The 14,946-nt window shown below is 35.6% G+C and overlaps 1 protein-coding gene across 2 annotated transcripts in view; it reads left to right on the top strand.

Annotated features, from left to right (window-relative positions):
• Positions 1–14,946, top strand: part of LOC127419433 (ras GTPase-activating protein 1-like) — an 84,547-nt gene that overhangs the window by 39,082 nt on the left and 30,519 nt on the right. For both annotated transcript variants that reach the window (XM_051660819.1, XM_051660826.1), the window contains exons 2-7: positions 315–467; positions 3,004–3,139; positions 8,381–8,451; positions 10,129–10,246; positions 10,370–10,401; positions 13,933–13,985. In XM_051660819.1, the coding sequence (XP_051516779.1) occupies positions 315–467; positions 3,004–3,139; positions 8,381–8,451; positions 10,129–10,246; positions 10,370–10,401; positions 13,933–13,985 (563 nt within the window). The remainder of the gene's footprint in view (positions 1–314; positions 468–3,003; positions 3,140–8,380; positions 8,452–10,128; positions 10,247–10,369; positions 10,402–13,932; positions 13,986–14,946) is intronic.

Genomic DNA, 14,946 nt, shown 5'->3' on the forward strand with positions numbered 1-14,946 from the left:
CTGTTGAGTGGGAGGACGACTTGCATTCTTTTCTTTTCTTAAATCTCTCCAAAAATATCCTGTTCAATCTCTGCAGGTCTCTCTTTGCAGGTCTAAACTGAATTACTGCATTATAGCAAAGCTATTTCTCAAATCTGTAGACCATTTTGGAACGATATGAACTAAACTTAGGCTTGATTATGTCAGCGTTCCAAAAAGAGGCATTAAAAAAAACAAAACATTTTGCAACATTCAAAGTCACACTAAATCAATGTTGATTGACCAACTAGAGGAAGTATTGCTGACTAACTTCCTGAATCTGTGGTTTCTTTCAGATGGTACCATGGAAAGTTGGACAGAACCATTGCAGAAGAGCGATTGCGTCAGGCTCGGACACCAGGCAGCTACCTCATCAGGGAAAGCGACCGGCGGCCTGGCTCCTTCGTGTTGTCCTTCCTCAGCATGACCAATGTGGTCAATCACTTCAGGTGAGCAGTGCTGACTGGACCGTCCAAACCTCTAGGGCAGAATTCAGTGAAGCACAGGGAACCCCATTACATTCTGTTAACATTTGTATGCCCTCAAAGGGACAGTTGTTTCACAGTAGTCTTTATTACTATTTTTAAGTTGTCCTTGCTAAGGCAAGCCTCACTATCACTATTACAAGCAAAACTTTTATCGCTCATACTTGGGGTTGAGGATTTGAACAAACCCCTAACTCACCCTGCAACCTTTGTTCTAAAGACGTGAATGATACCTCAAAATGCGCTATTACTTTAGTGATGAGGAGACCCAAGCCATAGCATTACGATGCGATCTTTTGAATTGGGCCTGTAAACAGCTACCCACAATGCTAGCAACCACATAGCAATGCATTAAAAACTACCCAGAAGAGAGCTTAGTGGTCACAGTGTCGCCTTGGCAAACCCCCCAACACCCAAGTATTGTGGCTGCAAGATTTGCAGGGCCAAGCTTCACTCACATTTTCTTTTTTTTCTAATTAAGGTTTTTTTTTTTTTTATTATCTTGACAACATTTGAAATCATTTATACTCAAAATGTGTTAATTGGAAATTGTTTTGCACTCAAATTGTTAAAGGTGCACTCTGTAATTTTTTTTTTCTCATTAAAAAAGCTTAACTCCTAAAGACATGAATTGTAAGTCAAATCAGTAACCTTAGTAAAGCTGTTTTATTTTACATGGAGAGTGTCCGCACATGGGGGCTGCCATGTTAGAATCACATGACCAGCCGAATACTACTCGCTTTACCTCAGTAACCATCCTGTTATTTGACACTTATTGATTGAAGTAATCATGGCTGACTGTGAATACTACATTTCTACAATGGCATCTGAAACTAAAAACTATTGATTTTAAATGATGCTGCTTTCAAGCCGCTAGGTGTTAGTGTAAGTCCAAGATGACACAAAGACAAGGAATGGAGCATGTGATTTTGCTCAATTGCAATATGATGTTAGGGAGTTTTTAGTGAGTAGAAAACCTTTATTGTGAGTTGAACTTACTGTCAGTGGGGCATTTAGTATAGAATATTATCTAAGTAGATATTATAGATTTGCTGGCTAAACTTAAATATGGAATTGGTTTCCATATGGTTAAATGTATTATTACTTAGGTAAAAATTGGAACAATGAACACATCAATAATGGCATGATAAGATATTCACATCTCCAAGATCGAAATGATAAACCCTCAAGGTATTCTGAGGAAAGGTTACGGTTCTGGCTGTTTTTCAACAATGCAACTTGTGGAGCTCATGATCCAGTTTTGAACAAACAAGGAGTGAATTAAAACCTGCTTGTCTATATTCAGGGTTCCCACAGATCCTTAAAAAGTCTTAAAATGTCTTCAGTTCATTTTTCCAAAATTTAAGGTCATAAAAAGTCTTAAATATCTTGAATGATACAAAAAAATCTTCATTATCATTTAAAGATGTCTTAAATTTGGAGACGGAAAGACAGGAATCGTGATTTGACCTAATGTGATTATCAAACTTCAAAAAAATATGATTTAATTAAATAAATGCATGCGCTGTGTCCTTCAGAGTGAAAACGCTGCACTGTTGTATTTTCTCCAAGCACGCGGGGGCTTGTCAGTATTTCCAGCTGTTGCAGAGCAGTTCACAATCTTTAAGCCATATCGGAAATTTATGACAAGTGATCACTAATGATCAACTGTTGATGATAATATAGTGTTGATAAAATATGACAATGCTTACTAATACTTTCAATTGTTTATATTGTAATATGTTATAGATTATTGTAGGAGTGCACATTTTATTTTCCTTATATGTTTGAGTGAGCAGCAGGAAGCAGTGAAGTGCAAACATTTAAAAATAAGAGTCCCTGGTGTATTTCAGCTTTTAAACTTAAAAGTTGTGCATTATAAATCAAATAATTTTCCGGTTATTAGTATTTTGAAAGACTAAGATCATTTCATATAGGCTTCCAATTTTAAAAACTATTGGCAGATTAATTGCCTTTCAACACATTATCGAATCAGCGCAATCCAATATCGGTCACAATCCAATATCGGTCGACCTCTAATTTGTATTTATTTATATAATGGTACATAAACCAATTTTAATGTGATATATATATATATATATATGGAAAACATGTCTTAAGCATTAAGTATACTGATAAGCAATGTTAAGGCCATGTTGAATGTGTTCCCCTGCCTGTTTAATAAAAGTCCGTGTTACGTGATTTATTTTAAGATTGTGTTGGTTTGTTTTGGAATGGGAATACGGTATTAATTTTATTTGTTCAGGTCTTGAAAAAGGTCTTAAAAAGTCTTAAATTTGATTTTAAAAACTCTGCAGCAACCCAGATATGGTACATCGAGGAGCCGTTTTTTCCCCTCTTTTTGTTAAATGTATTTGGAATGACCCACACAATACTCACACAATACTTAATCTCTGTAAATGTCAGTCTGATTAATCCGGGCCTTTTCTTGTAAATTGCATGTAGTAAGGAAAAACATGTTCTTCTTGTGCATGTTCAGGATCATCGCGATGTGTGGAGATTACTACATAGGTGGGCGGCGATTCTCATCCCTGTCAGACCTCATTGGTTACTACAGCTATGTGTCTTGCCTACTGAAAGGTGAAAAACTGTTGTCTCCGGTGGCTCCCCCAGAGGTACGATCACAACTCTAATGTTCAAAAATCAAAACGTATAACTTTTGGAGAAAATTCAAACTCTTTGAGTCACAAAGTTTGAAAAACTATAATAGGGATGGGTCAGGATATCGACCATCAAAGCACTGCATTTGTAACAAATTCGCCTCCATCAACAGTAATACTACTGTTAAACTTCAAGTTGATTGCTATGAGCATTGTTTCCGTTATTATGCAGAACCGATAATTTTCTGCAATTGTAGATTATATCTGATCAGCTATTTATTTGTTGAATACCTGTCAGTTACCTTATTGAAGGACTGCACTTAGCGTCCATATACAGGTGCATCTCAATAAATTAGAATGTCATGGAAAAGTTCATTTATTTCAGTAATTCAACTCAAACTGTGAAACTCGTGTATTAAATAAATTCAATGCACACAGACTGAAGTAGTTTAAGTCTTTGGTTCTTTTAATTGTGATGATTTTGGCTCACATTTAACAAAAACCCACCAATTCACTATCTCAAAAAATTAGAATATGGTGACATGCCAAACAGCTAATCAACTCAAAACACCTGCAAAGGTTTCCTGAGCCTTCAAAATGGTCTCTCAGTTTGGTTCACTAGGCTACACAATCATGGGGAAGACTGATCTGACAGTTGTCCAGAAGACAATCATTGACACCCTTCACAAGGAGGGTAAGCCACAAACATTCATTGCCAAAGAAGCTGGCTGTTCACAGAGTGCTGTATCCAAGCATGTTAACAGAAAGTTGAGTGGAAGGAAAAAGTGTGGAAGAAAAAGATGCACAACCAACCGAGAGAACCGCAGCCTTATGAGGATTGTCAAGCAAAATCGATTCAAGAATTTGGGTGAACTTCACAAGGAATGGACTGAGGCTGGGGTCAAGGCATCAAGAGCCACCACACACAGACGTGTCAAGGAATTTGGCTACAGTTGTCGTATTCCTCTTGTTAAGCCACTCCTGAACCACAGACAATGTCAGAGGCGTCTTACCTGGGCTAAGGAGAAGAAGAACTGGACTGTTGCCCAGTGGTCCAAAGTCCTCTTTTCAGATGAGAGCAAGTTTTGTATTTCATTTGGAAACCAAGGTCCTAGAGTCTGGAGGAAGGGTGTAGAATCTCATAGCCCAAGTTGCTTGAAGTCCAGTGTTAAGTTTCCACAGTCTGTGATGATTTGGGGTGCAATGTCATCTGCTGGTGTTGGTCCATTGTGTTTTTTGAAAACCAAAGTCACTGCACCCATTTACCAAGAAATTTTGGAGCACTTCATGCTTCCTTCTGCTGACCAGCTTTTTAAAGATGCTGATTTCATTTTCCAGCAGGATTTGGCACCTGCCCACACTGCCAAAAGCACCAAAAGTTGGTTAAATGACCATGGTGTTGGTGTGCTTGACTGGCCAACAAACTCACCAGACCTGAACCCCATAGAGAATCTGTGGGGTATTGTCAAGAGGAAAATGAGAAACAAGAGACCAAAAAATGCAGATGAGCTGAAGGCCACTGTCAAAGAAACCTGGGCTTCCATACTGCCTCAGCAGTGCCACAAACTGATCACCTCCATGCCACGCCGAATTGAGGCAGTAATTAAAGCAAAAGGAGCCCCTACCAAGTATTGAGTACATATACAGTAAATGAACATACTTTCCAGAAGGCCAACAATTCACTAAAAATGTTTTTTTTTATTGGTCTTATGATGTATTCTAATTTTTTGAGATAGTGAATTGGTGGGTTTTTGTTAAATGTGAGCCAAAATCATCACAATTAAAAGAACCAAAGACTTAAACTACTTCAGTCTGTGTGCATTGAATTTATTTAATACACGAGTTTCACAATTTGAGTTGAATTACTGAAATAAATGAACTTTTCCATGACATTCTAATTTATTGAGATGCACCTGTATATGACATAATTTTTATATCACCAGAACTTGAATTTGAAAAAGCGTCTGAATTCATGATATTGAATTATAGGTGTAATTTGATGTTATCAAACTGTTGCTGTTAATTTTAAATATTTGAAAATATTTTGGAAAGAATTTCAGGTTGTGAAATTTCAAGTTTTTATTATCCAAGTGATGGATTTCAGGTCGTGAAATTCATGTCTCAGTATTCAGGTTGATGACAGCCTGGAATGCAAGGAAGAGCAAACGAGAGTTGATGTAATCGATGTAATATCAACACATATACTGTATCTGACGTGCACAGATAACTGAAATGTCAAATAAAGCAGAAACATACAAGTGTTATATCTCTGTTCTCCCCCCTTCATCGCTGCTTGACTTGGGTGAAATTAAGCCGTGTCACCTGAAAGATAAAGCGTAAACATTTTTTAAAAAAAATGTTGGCTCTGGTAAGTAAACATCAGTAACGCTTTCAAGATTTATAAATAGAAACAATAAAATGTGCTGGCTTTTGTTGCATCCCACAGCACAGCACACTGTCTGAAAGTAAATTGAATTTTGGTCACAAAGGCAGCATGATCATATATAGGGATGCACCAATCCGATACTGAAGCTTTTAGACGGATCGGGTATCGGTCCGATGAGCCCAATCCAAATCCGATACTGTGTGTTAGTCATGTTCGTTACTGTCAAAAATGACATAAAAGAACCATAAAAACACAATTAATGTAGTTCATATGACTCGTGCATTTTATTCAAAGCCACTTGAAGACGTGCGATAGCTCTGTGAATCACAAAAGGCTGTGTTTAATAAGTAAATATATAGTATGCGCAGCGCCAAAGCGTAAGTGAATGGTGCTGCTCTGTTGACACAAACTCACGCACAGGCTGGTGATGCACTCGCGGCTATTTTTAGCCTTCACAGCGGTGCACAATATTTGAGCGCTACTCAAGAACAGCATCTCAAATGTAGATGCTCAATAGTTCAGTTCACTTATAATATGCATTTAGAACGGTGCCGGGTAGTGCATTTGACCAGAATTTGAATAAGAAACTAATTAAACTACTGTGAACTTGCTTACAAACAGACACAGACAGGACTTCCTAGAGAGTTCAGAATGTCAAAATAAAAGCCAGAGGGTTTAAAAAGTGCACGATTGAAATATATTACTGTTGTATTTCAAATTCAAATTAAAAGTCAATAATAATAATATTAATAGCAATTTATTATTATTATTATTATTGTCATCATTAGTATTTGTTCACAATTTATAACAATATTTAAGTTGAATGGGTTCCAGAAAATAACTGTGAATGATAAGTGGACTGATGTCTTAAAACTAAATTGAACAAAAAAGAGATCTGAATCCTTTTAAAGTCCAGATGCAAGCTGAAACATTTTTGGAAAAAAAAAAAAGGCAAAAAAGAAAAAAAAAAGGCACAAATAAAACACTGGTTTCTTTTCTACTGAAGACTTGAAGACTGGAATTACTGTTCATTTTGCTGCTACATTATCCAGTATACTAGTTAATAATAAAGTGTTTCTTAATAAGCTATACATTTATGTTGAAATAATGTGTAGTTAGAGGTTTGTGTTTCTTTACATATTAAAGAATACTCCCAATTAGTTCCACACAATAATGTAAAGATATTCTAAACTGATTATGCAAAGAAAACAACACTGGTATCAGCTTGGGATCGGTATGGGCCGATACTGAGATTTCCAATATCGGAATTGGATCGGAAGAGGAAAAGTGGTATCGGTGTATCTCTAATAATACAGTGATGTAACAGGTCAATATGCTCATGCATTACCGTGAATTATAATTTTCTTTTGGTATACGCACAAATTGAGTGTATAGGAAATTAATATTATAATACCTGATTAATAATAGCTACAGCAAATGACAAAGAATACTTCATAGGCCACTGTATTATTATTATTATTATTATTATATTTTTGTGTGTGTGTGGTTGTTAATACTTAAAATGTGAGGAAGAAAAAGACTGACATTTAAGGTTAAATGACACATGTAATGATCACTTTTGATCTTTCACACATACATTACATGCAAAACAAAAGAAACTATAACGGAATACTGCTGTCTAATTTTAGTAAGGGGTACAATGCAAATGCACATATTACAGAACACTTCTCTAAAGTATATAGATGGAGCCCAGATTTGTATTATGAAGGTTATGTGATCTGCCTGAAAATAAACATAATACATAAGACAGTGACAAATCATCAGTAGTCTACAAATGTAATACATATGAGGTTAGACTATCCAGCATTTTGATAAAAGTATTAAAAAGCAAGATGGCCTGCTAACTCAAGCAATCCAGACTGGTAATATAAACAATTAGGAACAGAATGTGTGTTGTACATTAAAAGTTCACTATATTTTCATTCAGCATTAGTACAAATGTGCAAGAGAAAGTTTTTCTTCTCAGACTTGCAGTTAAAATGAGGTAGTTTGATTATTCATTTCCACTGGTAAATGTAATTTGCCCATATGATTATGAAATTAGGTTCTTGATGAAACTTGCTGTTAGGTGAAGGATCCAATTTACTGATTAAGTTGATATTTTCTTCAAAACATATTAATGATAAGTATCCTTAAAGTAGACTTTTTTGTGTTTTCACAATGTTGTTGTCACAGTTGTTTAAAATGACTTTTGAGCTGTTTCCATCACTTTGCGATTGTCCAAGAGAATGATGGATTACATCGACGCTCGTTTGCTCTTCCCGGATGTCATCCTCGAATTTTGCCACCAGAATTTCTCAACCCGAATTCAACAACCTGAATATTGAGACCTGAATTTCACGAACTGAAATCCACCACTTGAAAAATAAAAACTTGAATTTCACAACCTGTGTTTTTTTTTTTTTAGGTGAGTTCACACAAAATATATTCATATACAATATTTGTAATATTTAATGTTTAAAATGAACAGCAAAAAATTTCGATAACATAAAATTACACCCATAATTCAAGATCATGAATTCAGAGGCTTTTTCAAATTCAAGTTCTGGTGATATAAATATGACGCCATACCATATATCACTAAGAAATGTGTCTTTCATACTAACAGACCACCAATTAGTTGATTTAGTATCGAATCAAAATAAAAAGTAAATTATATTAAGTTAATGTGCTTGTTCCTTTTCTTTTTTTTTTTTTTGTCTGAAGTTGTTTATATGGAATTATCCAGGTGCAACATTACATTTTGTCAATCTTTGTTCAGTTCTGACCATTATAGCTGTATTATGCAGCGTTTCTCTATATAGTCTCTGTGTTTTCAGTGTTGCTGTAACCTCTCATTCTCTTTCCAGCCAGTGGAGGACAGGAGACGAGTGAGGGCCATACTTCCGTACACCAAAGTGCCAGAAACTGACGAGATCAGGTACAAACCTCCTTACACATTTTAGATGAACACTGTGCTAAATGTTTAGCCTGAATGTGTTTTGCATGTGAGGGTAACTGGAGTGTTGAGAGAGTGACATTTACATTAAACTTTTACAAATGTAATAGAATTTAAGAAAATAAAAAGCAATTTTTCCACATTTGGTCAGTAAAAAGTTTTTTAATATTCAGTCTAAAATAAGTGGCAATAGGACTCTGCCTATGCACTGCCTTGATTGTTGTTTTGCCAACTTTAAAATGTCTTCAGATTTTCCACATGCTTTGAATTCATTAATAAATACTTAAACCAGTCCAAGAACTCGCCTTACTCAAGCCACTTCTGTTCAACCTGTTCAGCGGCATTTGACACCTAAACTAGTTACCATAGTTACAAAAAAGCAATGCAGAAAAAGAAACAAAAAACAGCTTAATAAATAGTCTGCTTTAACCCTTTAAGCTCGGATGGGCCCGCGAGAAAAAAAAGAGTCAGTATATTAATAACTACAGTCTTGACCAGCACAAAATAGGTATCATTTGGAAGCTTAGAATGCATGCAGGCATTATGACCAAAACTGAACAAATGCTTTAAAATTTGCACACAAAGTAGAAGTGTTCTGTTTTGATCACTTATTAAAAAAAAAATTAAAAAAAGAATTGCACTGTACATATTGTTGCAATTAGTAAAAACATAAATCTCATAAAATAGCCATGTGTCATATGTTGTTGGAAAGCTCTTAATGAGTAGAATACAACCAGTCTAATTGTTATACTCACAGGCAAAAATATAGGGAGTAACAGCTTAGTATGTCTTTGACAATTATGTTGGTGTTGCTTATATGCCACATTTTCACTTATTACTTCACAAAAAATAAACGGAACCTAAAATATAAAATACCATTACTAAAATCATGTCTGCATGCTATGCAAACCTTTAATCATTGTTGTGTTTGCATGTGTAATTAGTTCCTATGTACAATTATTATGTTTTATTTGTTTGGAGAGGCTTTTGGACACATGGAGACATTTTTTAACACTATGATAAATTAGATTTGTAATGCTGTAACTTTTTATTGCTTTGTCGTATCAAAACAAAATGTTTATCAGATACAGTTGACATGACTGGGAACAAAACAGAAGCAGTTTTTTGGAGCTACCTTATTGACATCCAGAGATATATTATGTCAAATAAGAAAAAAAGTAATTTTTTGGCTAATTTTTTTGTGATTTAGGCTGAGAGTCTCAGAATGTATCATAATCTATATCATTTACATTTTGTAAAATGTTTCTTTACAATGATACCATACACTTGACCCTCCTTGTTTTTTTGTTGTTGTTTTTTTTTGGGGGGGGGGGGGGGGTTGTCACGTTATAAGTCTAATTTTGGGTATGCCACTGAAACAGGAAATCTTTAAAAACACCTTCAGATCTTAAAGGGTTACATTTCTATAACAGACCAGTTTCCACTCCCACAAATTGAGTACTATGTAAACCACATTGAGGGCATTTTAGGCCTTATTATTTTGAAGAAGCAATTTCCAAATATGAAAGTATTACTTCTCACTAGGGCCATACCAAGTCTTTTTGAATACTGAATATTTCTTATTTGTAAATTTTGTTTCATCTATATTTAATGATCTCTTCTGTGTCTAAATTTATAATTTATTGTGTATGTCTCAAGTTTTCTCAAAGGAGACATGTTTATCGTTCACAATGAACTGGAGGACGGCTGGATGTGGGTTACCAATGTTCGGACAGAAGAACAAGGCCTTATAGTGGATGATCTTGTGGAGGAGGTGGTAAGTTTTTTTTTTTTTTTGTTATAATCTGAGATGTTGTCCAGTATGGGTTCCTTTCAAAAGACAGGTGACTGTTTCCTTATGGTGTTGCACATTGATTAATGGCTTTAACTTTATTCTCAGGGACGTGAAGAGGATCCCCACGAGGGGAAAATGTAAGTGAATATTTGTATTACTCTATTGTTCTTAAAAATCCTAGTATTACCATATTTAGCTGCAACTGTGGAAGAGCAGTAAACTACTAACAAAAAATGTCTTTGCTAAAGATTCTAAAATTGCGTTTACTAAAAAAAAATTTGTGAAGTACAACTGTTAGCTTTATAAAATGAACATTGTACTATTTGTGAAAATTTGTGATTTTATTTATATTTTATTTAGAAATGTTATTTTAAGATTAACTACTGTCCTTGTAGCTCAGATGTTTTTAAGGCATTATACTTCTTAGGGTTCCGATACTGTGCTCATGTACTTGTGCTCGTAAAAATGCTCCGATACCAAAAACCGGTACCATCTGACGTATGAATGTCATTATGTAAATATTTGGCACACAATTTAGTCACATTATGTCAGTGTGATTATTAATTATGACAGTGTGATTATTAAACTGCAAAGGCTGCGATTTAATGAAATAAATACATAGTTTGCATGTGCTGCATGCTTCAAATGTGAGTGCTTGTGAATATGTAGAGCCGGTGTTGTACTGACATAAAGACACAAAGTACCTTTTAAAGATCCTTGACTCATACACGGAAAGCACCATTATGACCATTGCCCGCTTTGTTTGTAGCAGATGACAGCGAGCAGAGCGCTAATTCACTTTTCAGTGCGAGGCACATACAGACTACATATTAATTCAATTAAGTAGCAGCCTTTTGCGGTTTAATAATCACTTTGAGTCACGTAGTGATTGGCTTTTCTGGATTAGACTTTTTCACATGAATTGGAAACTATGTCACCGCAGGGTAAAGCTACTTCCACTGGGGCTTTGCGGCTATTACTTTAGTATATATTTGCCTCGAATAACGTTTCTTACCTCTTCTCTATGGTCTGTTTTCCAATGAGTCACAATACAAAGTACACAGAAATGATTTATCATCTTTTCCCAACTGATTCATCTACTCAGGCTGCAGTCTCTTTTGAGTTTATATGCTCAAATGCAGCGCTGGTGTGATTTCTTCACCAGCTGCTGTCTCATTAGCATAAATGAGAATCCTTGCATCTCCGTATCATGAGAAATACATTTTAAAAAGCTTTATATACTCCCAGCACAGATGCAAAAATACAAATAAAATTCACTACGTCTCATTGAACCTCGTATTAAATTCCCAAATATGTTAAATGCAGTATAAATGTATAAATAATCAAACTAATGAAACAAAGTCATCCTGTCAAATTTGTTTACCTATTTTCATAAATTTTATATATTATACACTGGCGGCCAAAAGTTTGGAGTAATGGACAGATTTTGCTCTTATGGAAAGAATTTGGTACTTTTATTCACCAAAGTGGCATTCAACTGATCACAATGTATTGTCAGGACATTAACAACGTGAAAAATTACTATTACAATTTGAAAAAAATGTTCAGAACTTCTTAAACTACTTCAAAGAGTTCTTGTCAAAAAATCCTCCACATGCAGCAATGACAGCTTTTGCAGATCCTTGGCATTCTAACTGTCAGTTTGCCCAGATACTCAGGTGACATTTCACCCCACACTTCCTGTAGCACTTGCCATAGATGTGGCTGTCTTGTCAGGCACGTCTCACACACTTTGCAGTCTAGCTGATCCCACAAAAGATCAGTGGGGTTAAGATCCATAACACTTTTTTCCAATTATCTGTTGTCCAGTGTCTGGGTTTCTTTGCCCACTCTAAATTGTCTTTTGTTTTTCTGTTTCAAAAGTGGCTTTTTCTTTGCAATTCTTCCCAAAAGACCTGCACCCCTGAGTCTTCTCTTTACTGTTGTACGTGAAACTGGTGTTGAGTGGGTAGAATTCAATGAAGCTGTCAGCTGAGGACATGTGAGATGTCTATTTCTCAAACTAGAGACTCTGATGTACTTATCCTCTAGTCAGCTGTAGGCTGACTTTTCTTTTCTAAACGGAGAGCATGCACGTGTATTGAGGTTGAGATTGTTGCAACAAATGCCAACAACATGTAAGCTCGTCAGACATTCGATTTATAGAACATCCATATGCACATAAATCCAACTCCTGATGGCATGCAGGTCAGTCATATTACTTGAAACACAGGGGGGGCGCTAGTTACCGTCTAAACACAGAAAACACTTCATCACTACTGTATAGATATGTAATATTCACTGTAATACTACTACTACTACTATTAATAAGAATAAATAAATAGTAATTGTATTATATTTAAGCAATATCTCAAATATCTGTGATATAGCACTTTAGTTGACAAAATATAATTCCAATTTTGTATTTTGGATTGTGCTGTGAGGTTCTGTTTAAAAGCACTTAATTTGATAAAAAATAATACAATATTATGTTGAAAATGAATTGTTATATTTTCATTTGATTAAAGTTTTAGTGAATTAATTTATTTAAACATCATGTTGATGATAAAATTGAAATAAACTGTTGATATGGAATTCAGAAAAAAATAAAACAAACTCTGTATCGTGGGTTACCAAAAAGGAAGTATCGTTCTCGTTCTCAAAAAAATGGTATCTAGGGCTGTCACGATTATGAAATTTGGCAGACGATTAATTGTCAAACAAATAATTGCGATTCTGATGATTGTCTGTTTTAGGGCTATGCCAATTAATTGTCTCTCTTAGGGCTTTCATGATTAATTGTCATATAAATGGTCATATTTCTTAAGGTGCAAATGTGCTTCATACACCAAGTCTTTCTTACATATATAACTTCAAATATATTAATCAAATAATAAAAAATAGGGGTATATTTACACTGTTGTTTTTGGAACTCATTAAATAATTATATAATATATATATATATTTTTATTATTATATTTATATTATATAATATTATATTATTTAAATATAAGTATTAAATACAATAAATATTTCACTCATTTTGTCACTCCACAGAAAGAGTAAGCGTGTGTCGCTCCATATTATTAACACCATGTATATGAAACCGTTATGACCAGGAACATTTACTATTACACGATAGTTTAAAGTGAAACTGGAGCGCTTTGAGTTCACTATCAAAGTTTATATTTGTCCGTATATATTTTCATGGGAGTTTGGCGCCTCTGTTGACCACAGAGTGCTTGAGAAGCACTTCACGTGGTCCTCCGGACAGGAGCTGCTCTGGTTGACAACCGCGGTGTGGCTCAGTGACGCTTGGAATTCAACAAAAAACTGTAGTTCAAAAGTAATAATTTTCTCAGCTGCCATTCTTGTTTAGTTTTACATGCATGTCTCTGGTGTTTGTACACAATTAATTTGTTCAGTGTGCCATTGCAGAATCAACGTCTGTCAGAATAAGTGTCCAATACTGCACTTATGCACATGAATGTGGACATGCATGTATGAGATTCGACCTCAGGCTGTAGATCTGATCAGAAATCTTTGGTAAAGATTGGTAGATCTCTCATGCTGTGACTGGAGTGAACTGGGGATCTGATCCCCTTTGCCATGCTTATTTGTTTCATTTGCTGTTTCCCCTGTTTTTCCTCTTCTGTCCATCTTCCTAGCTGGTACCATGGGAAGATCAACAAACAAGAGGCGTACAACTTGCTAATGACAGGTACGTGAGCATGACTGCTGGCTATTGCATGTTAAGCTGCTGGCAGTTAAATGTTTGTGCAGTCAGATTAAAATAAAACCCTGTCAGATGATGTACTGCTGTGAAACAACCAAACTCAAGGAGAATGGCCATAGCAGCATAATTGGTAGCTTTGCAGCAATCCATTTTACAAGCAGTTACAAGTAACATCATTCTATTTTTTGTGTGGATTTTCCCCCTTTTTGGAATGTGCTTTTAAGTCCTCGTGGTCGTGTAGTGATTTGCCTCAGTCCGGGTGGCGGAGGACGAATCCCAGTTGCCTCTGCGTCTGAGACCATCAACCCGTGCATCTTATCCCGTGGCTTGTTGAGCACGTTGACACGGATTCATGCCATCCACCGCGGCAACCACGCTCAACTCACCACGTGCCCCACCGAGAATGAACCACATTATAGTGACCACGAGGAATTTACCCCATGTGACTCTACCCTCCCTAGCAACCGGGCCAATTTGGTTGCTTACACGCCCTGGGATTCAAACTAGCAAACTAGCGAACTCCAGGGGTGGTAGCCAGCGTATTTTACCACTGAGCTACCCAGGCCCCCGAAGTAACATCATTCTTATATAATTTAAGCAATAGTTCACCCAAAAGTGACAATTCTGTCATTGTTTACTTACCCTCGTGACATTCCAGTTGTGTGCTAAATCTAGTCTTCTAAAGTCTTCTAAAGCCATATCATGGTAAATAATGACAAAATATTCATTTTTGTGTAAACTATTTGTTGAAGTCAAATTATACATGTCCTAAGCAACACAGATTTAAAAAGGCATTAAACCCATCAGCTATCATGTTTGACCTCTCTCTCAGACTCTAATTATTGGAGATCGCAAACTTTTCCAAATGTTAATCAAATACTTTAGCTTAGTCGATCATTTTATTATTAAAGTCAAACAAAAGCTGTCCCTATATTCATAACAGCCA

The sequence above is a fragment of the Myxocyprinus asiaticus genome, chromosome 3 (assembly GCF_019703515.2).
Source record: "Myxocyprinus asiaticus isolate MX2 ecotype Aquarium Trade chromosome 3, UBuf_Myxa_2, whole genome shotgun sequence".
NCBI lineage: Eukaryota > Metazoa > Chordata > Actinopteri > Cypriniformes > Catostomidae > Myxocyprinus > Myxocyprinus asiaticus.